This window comes from Natrix helvetica (assembly GCF_964273705.1).
Source record: "Natrix helvetica genome assembly, chromosome: Z".
NCBI lineage: Eukaryota > Metazoa > Chordata > Lepidosauria > Squamata > Natricidae > Natrix > Natrix helvetica.
In genome coordinates this window covers 74,519,899-74,530,489 of record NC_138554.1, presented here as the reverse complement: position 1 = coordinate 74,530,489, position 10,591 = coordinate 74,519,899, and the positions used below count along the sequence as shown (strand labels likewise).

The 10,591-nt window shown below is 44.3% G+C and overlaps 1 protein-coding gene across 2 annotated transcripts in view; it reads left to right on the top strand.

Annotated features, from left to right (window-relative positions):
• Positions 1-6,943: 6,943 nt before the first annotated feature.
• Positions 6,944-10,591, top strand: part of SEPTIN7 (septin 7) — a 68,956-nt gene continuing 65,308 nt past the window's right edge. For both annotated transcript variants that reach the window (XM_081971260.1, XM_081971259.1), the window contains exon 1: positions 6,944-7,040. In XM_081971260.1, the coding sequence (XP_081827386.1) occupies positions 7,031-7,040 (10 nt within the window). In that variant the 5' untranslated portion in view covers positions 6,944-7,030. The remainder of the gene's footprint in view (positions 7,041-10,591) is intronic.

Here is a 10,591-nt window from a genome sequence, read left to right as displayed (position 1 = left end):
CCTGGACGACGTCCTAGTCCAAGCAGGCTCCCTGTCCAAGGCGACATCAGACCCCCACCTCACGATCCGGTGGCTCCAGTCCCTGGGGTTCTCTGTCAACTTCCCCAAGAGTCATCTATCCCCATCCACGTGGATCCTCCACTTAGGGACGGTCATAAACCCGGAGATATGGATGGTGCAGCTGTCCCCAGACCGGCTGTCCAGCCTTCGCCAGCTAGTCACCTCTGTCAGAAAAAGAAGGTCCGTTTCCATCCTGACCTTGTCCCAGCTCTTAGGCAAGATGGTGTCCTGCATAGGGATAGTCCCCTGGGCCTGTCTCCACCTATGCCCTCTCCAGTGGGCCCTGATTCCATCCCAGAGGAAGAGGATGAGCAACTCCCTGCGGTCAATTAGCCTCCAGGAAGAAGTGAAGTCATCACTTCAGTGGTGGCTGTCCCCGGCCTTGCAGCAGGGGGGTTCCTTTTGGGAGCCGGACAGAGTGATTGTAACGACGGACGTGAGCCTCTTCTGCTGGGGGGACATGATGGGCTCCAACATGCCCAAGGGCGGTGGACTGCCTCAGATCTCAGCCACAACACAAACTAGCTGGAACTAAAGGCTGCGAGACTGGCCCTTCGACACTTCTGCTGGCAACTACAAGGTCAACATGTCCTGCTGCTGACGGACAACGTCGTCACGAAAGCCCACGTGAACCGTCAAGGGGGTACGCACTCCCGTGCCCTCTGGCGGGAGGCACAGACATTGAGCTTGCGGACGGAGAGGCATTTGGCCTCAATAACAGCGGAGCACGTCTCGGGTGTGTCCAACCACCAGGTGGACTAACTGAGCCGGGCGACTCTGGACAGTGGCGAATGGCAGTTGGCGCCAGAACTGTTCCAGAAGATCTGTCAGAGATTCGGCGCTCCCCTAGTGGATCTCTTTGCCTCCCCCGTCAACTCCCAACTGCTAAGATTCTTCTCCCGTTTCCAGACTCCCACAGCGGAGGGCACGGATGCTCTCAGGAGCCGCTGGCCGCCAGGCCTCCTTTATACCTTTCCTCCCCTTCCCCTCATCCCGGGGACCATCAGGAAGATAGTGGCAGAAAGGGCCCTCGTCATCATGCTCGCCCCGTACTGGCCTAGAAGGCCATGGTTTGCGGACCTAGTCCAACTGTCAGTGTTTGAACCTTGGAGGATTCCTCAAGGGGAAGTCGCCTTGTGTCAGGGGGTCCTGAATCACCTGGAGTCTCAGTGGCTCCAGCTAACCGCCTGGCACTTGAGCGGCGATTACTGAGGAAGGCAAAGCTTTCCTCAGGGGTCATAGCTACCATTGAGGCATCCAGACGGCCTTCCACCACCAGGATCTATAACTCTACCTGGTCGGTGTTTGCGAGGTGGTGTTATTCCTTCGGCCTCAATCCTTCCAGGACCAAAGTGCTGAATGTCCTGGAGTTCCTTCAGAGGAGTTTGGAGGACGGCTTGTCGCATAGTACCCTGCGACGCCAAGTAGCTGCCCTGGCCACGGTACTAGGGGGGAGGGTTCCCACACGCTCTCTCACTCACCCCTGGTGAAGCGTTTCCTCAAAGGGGCGGCGAACCTTAGGCCCCCTACGGTCCATAGATTCCCGACCTGGGACCTTCCCCTAGTCCTTAAGGCATTAACGGGGTCTCCGTTTGAACCTCTTCGGAAGGTTCATATGCGTCTGCTCACTCTTAAAGTGGCGTTCTTAGTGGCCATCACTTCAGCCAGATGTATATCGGAGTTGGGAGTCCTCTCGTCCCGGGACGACCTCTGTCTTTTGTATCAGGACAGGGTGGTCCTTCGCCTTGACCCATCATTCCTCCCGAAGGTGAACCCACCTTTCCATAGGGCCCAAGAAATCATACTCCCTAATTTTTGCCCCAATCCATTGCAGGAGCGTGAACGTTTGTGGCATAGGTTAGATGTCCGCCGAGCTCTCCGCATTTATCTGAGTCGGACGGAGGGTACCCGTAAGACGGAGCACTCTTTGTGTCTTTCCAGCCGGGTCTCTTGGGACTAAGGTTTCCTCCTCCACCATCGGTAGGTGGCTTCGACAGGCCATTGTCGAGGCTTATGGTGCCTCTGGTCAGATTCCCCCTCCTGGTATTACGGCCCACTCCACGCGTAGTGCCGCTACCACAGCGGCTTGGGCTACTAGAGCTCCCTTTGAGGACATCTGCCGGGCAGCCACCTGGGCTTCCCCAACACCGTTCATTCACCTTTATCGGTTAGACGTTTACGCCTCAACTGAGGCGTCCTGTGGCCAGAGGGTCCTTCAGCAGGTGGTGGCCGATCCTCCCCCTGGGCCCCAGTCTGCCCTCCCTGGGACGTAGCTTAGGTATGTCCCTCCCTCTACTGGAAAAAGAACATTGATCTTACCTGAATGTGTCTTTTAAGTAGAGTAGAGGGAGGGGTCACATCCCTCCCTAGTTAGTTAAGATAGGGACTGGGTGGGGGAGGACCAGGCGGCCTCGGGGCTTGTCCCTCTTGTTTTGACTTTCAAGTGCAGACTTGCGACATCAAGGAAACGGGGAACCAATAGGAGAGACAGAAGGTTAAGAAGTTTTCTCTCAGTCTAATGGACCAATCAGGCTGTGTTATAACCCTCGTGTGACCCCTCCCTCTACTCTACTTAAAAGACACGTTCAGGTAAGACCAACGTTCTTTCTATTATTTTTTGCTTTGTTTGTTTTATATAGACATCATCATTATTATTATATTGCATTGGTCCATGGTGACACTATCAGTTCATTGCAGGCACTTGACCCAGCAACCCCATCACCATAGGGGATATCCCCAATAGCTGTGCAATACCAGTCATGGGGGGTTTCTTGGTTCAGGATCCCAAGCCTGTGGTTTGGTTTCTTCCTCGAGGTTCCAAAGCCTTGTGTTGAGTATCTGTCCGGTTCCCAAGCCAACAATTGGGCAACTTATCCTAGGTTCCCAAGCCTAAAGTGGGTATCTTATATGGTTCCCAGGTCGAAGTCCATACTGCTGACCTTGCTCTTTCATTTTATTAGCTTGAAAGACACGATGTTTGCTGGGTTCCAGAACCACTCCTTTTTTGGGTGCTTCCAGCGCCTTCAGTTACATCATCAGGACAACAGTGTCAATTCCGAGAAGCTACGCTAAAGAACATCACACGTAAATTCAATAATAAGTGATCATTGGAATCTGGCAGTTCAAACAGTATGGACTTTGGCTTGTGAACCATATAAGATACCCAAGATATCCATATGATCTAGATGGAGATCGCTCGTGAAAATGTTCTTATTATTTTGTTTAATAGAGCACAAAAAGTTGTACAAGATGGTCAAGTTTTGTTTCTCTCAACAAAATATTGCTGGAGATGATATGTCTCAAAAGTTGCTGGAACCTCAGAGTCATACTGTAGAAGGCTGCAGTATTGAGGTCAACCAAATGACTATATCTCTGCAAGTATAGCATAGGCACACGTAATACTTTACCAATGTTCATTAGGGACATGTGTGCATGTTCACACAAAATTTCATTGAAATCCGTGATAGTTGAACGGGAATCCCCAGACCACTTGACATGGAATGACCCAGAGACAAACAGGTGCCATGTGCCTGAAATACAGACATATATAAATTATTTTGGGTGGTGCAGTGCAGAGCAATTTTTCAGCACTACCCAAAAGTAATTCAATAATATTATTAGATAATAATATATTTTATCACACCTTTGTCATATTAACTCAGCTCCTGCTTCCTGTTTTCCCTACGTCAACAATAGGTTGGGCTGAGAAAAAGTGACTGGCATAAAATCACCCAGCCAGCTTTCATGCCTATGGCAGTTCCAGTATTTGGTTTCTAGGCTAACATTTTAACCACACTAAATTGGCTCTACAGTAAACATCAGGGTCTTGTTGCCTACCAGTACCTTCCCCTTTTCCAAGATGTTTCGTAGACATCTTGTCAGGACAATTCTTCATGACCAGACAAACTATTAAAAAGAAAAACATGCAATCATCAGACAAATGGATTGAGGACATCCAGAGGAAACTGATGAAGTAGAAGAAGAATTCTGCTTTACTAACCTCTCTGCTGTGTAGCAATCTTCCCAGTTGAACTGTTGGAGACCATTTCAATGGAGATGGGTTGGCAATAGAGTTTCACTGTGGGACTTCAATCTGCTACTCCTGGGTTTGTCCTCAAGTGGACCAGGAGTTCAGGACAACCATGCTAACTATGGGCTTATCCAGATCATCCATGTCCCAACTCAAGACAGTGGTCATACTACAAATAAGATCATCTTGTCAGAACAATAGCAACATAACCTCATGACCTTTCTAGGAAAGGTAGTGGCTTTGCAACTCTAGAGGGTCCTGGATGAAACACATTATTGAGGCCCTTTTTGGTCAGGTTTCAGGCCTGGTCATGGGATAGAAATAGCATTGGTTGCACTTATCAATGATCTCTGGGGAGAGCAGAATGAATCCATCCATCCTTGCTTTCCTTGACCTCTTGGCAGCTTTCAGTACTATCAACCATGGTACGCTTTTGGAAAGATTGTGGGATTTAGGGCTGAGAGTTGCAGTGTTGCACTGGTTCAGTTCCTTTCTCTGGCCAGTTCCAATGGTGTTGATAAGGGGCAAGAGGTCCAGCTGAAAGCCACTCCTCAGGTGGACTCTGTATTCTCTACTTTTTAATATCTACATCAGGGGTGTCAAACTGGATTTCTTCGAGGGCCGGATCAACATTGTAGTTCTCTGAAGCGAGCAGGGTGTGTGTGTGGGAGCAGGGAGAAGACGGGATGGACACTTCTTGCAGCACCCTGCTGGCCAAAACGAGGTGCCAACTGCCTCGTTTTCTTCCTGAATGGCCTCATGCGGCACTTTATTGGGCAAAATGGGGCACGGGGTGCTGCATGCAGCCCACTATGCCTCAGTTTCGACCTCCCCAGCCTCTTGCAGCACTCTGCCAGCCAAAAACAGGCTGCACGGAGGTCTCCCAAGGCCCCTGTTCAGCCCATTTTCAGCCTCCCTGGCCTCCAGCAGCCCTCTGTCGGCCAAACATGCAGAGGCCTACCAAGGTGCTATAGGAGCCGAAAACAGGCCACGTGGGGGCCTCACTTGGTCTGTTTTTGCCGGCAGAGGCACCATGGGCCGGTCCTTTGATTTTTCCAGGATGGCCCCATGGGCTGGATTTAAGTATCCCTGATCTACATTAAACTGCTGGTGAGTTTTGGTGTGAGATACTAATTTGCGGCTGATACTCAGCTTTACATCTTGACTTGGTGATCCAAGTGATGCTATGGCTGCTCTTTCACAGTATTTGAAGGCTAAAGGGGCCTGGAAGGGTAAAACAGGCTTCAACTAAACCCTAGATGGAGTTGCTGTGGGTATGCGGAGCCTTGTGATTTGGAGCTTTATTATTTTTAGTTCTGGATGGGCTGGCAATATCCCAGACAAACCTGGTGCACAGTTTGGGGGTTCTCTTAGACTTGTGACTCCTGTTCAAAGAACAGACGACAGTTGTGGTTAGGAGAGTTTTCACACAACTTCATGCAGTGCTCCAACTATGCAATTTTTTAAATTCAGTTTTTGTTTACATTAATATAAACAGAGGGCTTGACTGAATGAGAGTGTATACATAAAAGTTTAAAACTTATCCTTAGTTTCATGGTTTCCCTTTTAAAGCTCTCATAAAGAGATTGCGATCTGTGAAGTGTCTGTGAGAAAGAAAATTAAGGCTGTTCTTCCATATGAGCCCTGATGCTTACACTATTCTAACAAAAAATGAGAAATGCAGCTATTTGCTAAGTTTTAATATATAATTAAATTAATAATGTAATATATAATTTTACTCTGTGTTATGCAATAATAATGATATACTGACTTGCTTTTTTACTTGATATTTTAATATTTGTTAAAATGAATAATCACTGGTAAAGTTTTAAATTTATTTTTTTTAAAGATCTTAGCATATGTATCTTTCCTTCTCCTATAGAATAATAGTGAAAGATAGACATTCAAAGTATAAAAGTGAAATCATGACACATTTCTTCCTGGCTTGCTTGAGGCAGGCAGTACTGTTTCATGATATCCATGGTAGATTTTAATTCTGGGATTTGTTTTAAAAGTTCTGCTTTTAACTGCTTATTTATTGTATGATTCTAAATACTTTATTGCTTTGAGCAATAAAACTAAACACACACACACACACAAAAATCTTCATTGTACAAATGTAAGTAACTCTATTTTTTCTTTTTCCCTTTCTCTTTTTGATAAAAACTGAATCTGGCTTGTGTTACCAAATTACTGGAATTCTTTGCTTCCTGTGACTTCTGGCTGTATTTTGGTTACTTATGGACGTGTAAAATGATGGAAACATGTTGTTTACAAAGTAGCTGTAAGTATTATTGTCTTTTCTAAAGGTAGATTTTATTTTAAAAGAATATTGTATTTTTTCTTGTGCTTAAATAGCATATCTGTCTTTAAGAAAATGGAGGGGGAAATGTATATATCTTCAGTAAAATTAATAAATATGTAGAAGATAGCAGATTATTGAAACAACTTATTGATTTATAATTTTACTAGTGAAAAATGATAGTACTTACCTATCATAGAACTCTTCAGGAAGATGTTACAGCCTGTTCCAGTTCCAGATGATAGCTTGTGTGCTATCTGAACTTAGGGTTTTTATTAGAAACAATATTCCAAGCCAATGCTTTATTGCATTTGAGATCAGATGGTATTCACTTATCAAGAACAGAATACACTATAATACTGAATATCAAAATATTTTAAAATAACAAGAGAGACTGAAAGTAATTTTAATTATTGTAGTTAGAATATGAGGTACAAAGAACATAGCCATTATCCTAGGTAGAGAATATGGTTCTTAAAAGTAATGTAAATAAGAAGTCAGTTATACTAAAACATAAGTAACCTAACCATTTGTTTTTATCCTAGCAACAGAAGAATCTTGAAGGATATGTGGGGTTTGCAAATCTCCCCAATCAAGTTTATAGAAAATCTGTCAAGAGAGGATTTGAATTCACACTTATGGTAGTAGGTAAGTTACATTTTTGTAACTTCATTTATTTTTTTTAGTTTAAATTTTTAATTTGTTTATAAATCTGCCTTATAGGTAGATGCCCCTCCCCTACTAATGGAGTACTTACTTTATTTTCTAAATCTCTGCTTGATCGTCATTACTTTGATGTAGAACCATAAATAATAAAATTAATATGGTAGGACACAGTCTGTATTTTAAGTAATAGAAGTTTCTATTCTTGTTTTACTTAGCAAATAATAAAAGACATTCAATTTGTGAAGGCAACTTGAATAGCTATGCTTTCTGACATTGAAAATGTATCATGAAAGATGGTTGATATAGTAGTGCTCTTCAGAAATGTTATGCAAGAATTGTTTCTTATTCATGTCTGTCTTTAATAATTACGGTGTTTCCCCGAAAATTATTTCCTTATTTTCTTTTGGGCCGAAATTAAGCACCAGGTCTTATTTTCAGGGGATGTCTTACCCGCTTACCTTAGGATCACCTCAGCCAGGCTCCCCACACCCCAACATTTCTTGCACTGCTGCTCGACTTCTTCTGCATCCGCTCACAGAGAGAAGCCAAGTGGCACATTACTCTGGTGCTGCCATTCGTGGCAGAAGTATGTGTGGTGTGGTGTGCCCTTGCATGAGCGAGTGGCAGTGATGTGATGTGCCACGTGCATTGCCGCAAGTGGCGGCACTGGTTGTGATGTGCCATGTGACATTCTGCCGCAAGCGGCGACACAAGCACAATGAGCACGTAGCCTCCTGCCACGAATGGCAGCCCCGGCATGCTGCACCACATGGCACCCTGCTGCAAGCGGCAGCACCGTTGCAATATGCCACTTGGCATCTGGCTGCAAGCAGAAGAATTCTGGGCATGGGAGGCCTGGCTGAGGTGGTCCTAAGGTAAGCGGGTGTGGCCATGTGGGGCAGCTCCACTACCCCCACCCCCACCTAGGTTTGGGGAATATCCAGGAGGCAAGCACAGTAAAAGACAAGGCATATAGTTGGAGTTCTATTCATGACATAGCCTACCAAAGTGCACTCACTTGATCTGATCTCACTGACTAGCAAAAAGAATTAGGGACAGGTTGGGTTATAGTGTCCCTTAGGCCACCATTTTACCTTCCATGCTTTTTAATACCTACATAAAACTGCTAGGACAGGTCATTCAGGGATATGGGTTGTCATGCCTTCAAGATGATTTCCAGCTCTATTTTGCCTTTTCCTCTTAACACAGGTGAGTGTTGAATCAGTGCTGAAGAATACATTAGATTGAAATTCATGGAATTCTCCAGAAAAACTCTACTGATACTCATATAAACACCAGGTCTTATTTTCAGTGGATGTCTTACCCGCTTACCTTAGGACCACATCAGTCTGGCCTTACACACCCCAACACTTCTTGCACTGCTGCTTGACGACTTCTGCATCCGCTTACGGATAGAAGCCACATAGCACATTGCATTGCTGCTGCCTTTTGTGGCAGGAGGATGTGCACTGTGTTGTGCCCTTCCATGAGCGAGCAGCAGTGGCGTGATGTGCCACATGGCCTGCCGCAAGTGGTGGCACTGACATGATGTGCCGTGTGGCTCCTGCCACGAACAATGGCATCGGTGTGCTGCACTATGTGACATCCTGCTGCAACGGCAGCACCACTGTGATATGCCACGTGGCGTCTGGCTGCAAGCAGCTGCAGAAGAATTAGGGCAGCAGGTGTCTGGGCATGGAAGGTCTGGCTGTGTGGTCCTAAGGTAAGTGAGTATAGACAAATGGAGCAGATCCATTACCGCCATCCCCATCCTAGCTTGGTTTTTACAATTCGTCTAACCCCACCTCATACAACCAGATAGTTGGATGGCGTGGGAAGGGTCTTAACTGGGGCTTATTTTGGGGATAGGGTTTATATTAGGTGCACACGTAAAAATCAAGCTAGAACTTATTTTTGGGATATGTCTTATTTTCAGGGAAACATAGGTAGTATAAATTTAATATTCAAAATCAGGCTTTTTCTTGCCCCACCACACACATGTCCACTTGCCTTTCACCTTTTTTTATAGCTAACAGGTATGCCCAGCCAATGCAAGGTGTAGCTATAAAGCTAGCAAATGCAGTCTTTCTAAAGGCAAGAAATGCTTTTTGAAGGCTAGAAAGACTGCATTTGCTAGCTTTATAGTTATATCTCGCATAGGTTGGGCGCATCTATCAGCAGCTGCAGAAAAATGTAAAGGAGTAGGTGCACCAGGCTTCCCAGGTCTTCTGGCACCCTTGCTTAGTCATTTAACGACTACAATTGGGAAAGCTGCGATTAGGGTCATTGAGCAAAGCAGTCACATTGACATCTCACTTAAATCTATTGATTTGCTAAGTGACTGAGATTCTGGCCCCAATTTCAGTCCTATGAGAAGGACTACTACTCCTCATTTTTATTTTACTGTATTCTAAAAGATGCATTCTCTAAAGTTTTTGGGCACTTTAATATGAACTTTCTTCCATTTTGGAATAGTATAATTTTAGAGGTATATTTTGCTGTAATTTTACATTCCTCTGGAAGCTATTATGTTTTTCGGTTTAAAATTAGGCTGGCTTTTGAGCATCTTTTTTAGTAATGCCTTTTGTTTTATTAGTGAGTTCAGCATTTTCATATATTTCATTTATTCAGCTCACATTGCAGCTTTCAGTTTTCTCCAAAGACAGAAGTTTTATTTTTATCTTTTAACTTTATGATAAAGTGCCATCTTTTCTTTGCTTCATAAATTCCCTAAGAATTAAGGTTAAAAAAAATCGGGGAAAAAGAGAAATCTGGTCATGGATAATGTAATGTACATTTATGTTTTCTTTGGAGTTTCTGGTAATTTGCTGATTCTTAACAAAGGTATACCTATGTCCTGCTGCCAGGTTCCAATTAGCGAATTATTATTCAGTTATAAATTGAGGACTACCTGTAGGCAATCCCATATTAGGTACATTGCAATTTTAGCCAAAACTGCCAGAAGCGGATAAGGCTGCAATTACTTTATCAAAGCTTAACAAAGACTGTTCTACCAATAGCTTTCAGAAATACACCCAAATCATGAAATACACAGGAAATGCAGGCCTTTCCAGAGATAACAATGGTGTTCATAGACAACTGCAATGAACAAACAGCAATCCCATCTTGCTTCGGCTTAATGTTATTTTCATTCAATCCTTACAACCTTCAAGCACTGGGATAAGATTGGCATTCCTCATAAAAGCTGCATATCACCAGTGTATTGACAATATCATACCCCAATTGATTAGATTACCTCTTTCACTGGTTCATATAGTTGTCAAAAAGCAGCAGAGAGAGGATTAAGATTGCCCATCGTGTAAAGCAGGAGCTACTGAGCTGACTTCTCATCCTCATTACTATAGATTGAACACATACTGAGGAAAGAATAGAACCGTTGCAAAACAATAATCCCATTTTAGTGTGATTCCATGATAAAAGATACTGAAAGTCCAAAAAGACCAAAAGAAATGACTACCTACATCCAGATCTTGACATAGGTTATCCAAGAGAATAACCACATCAGCTTTAGA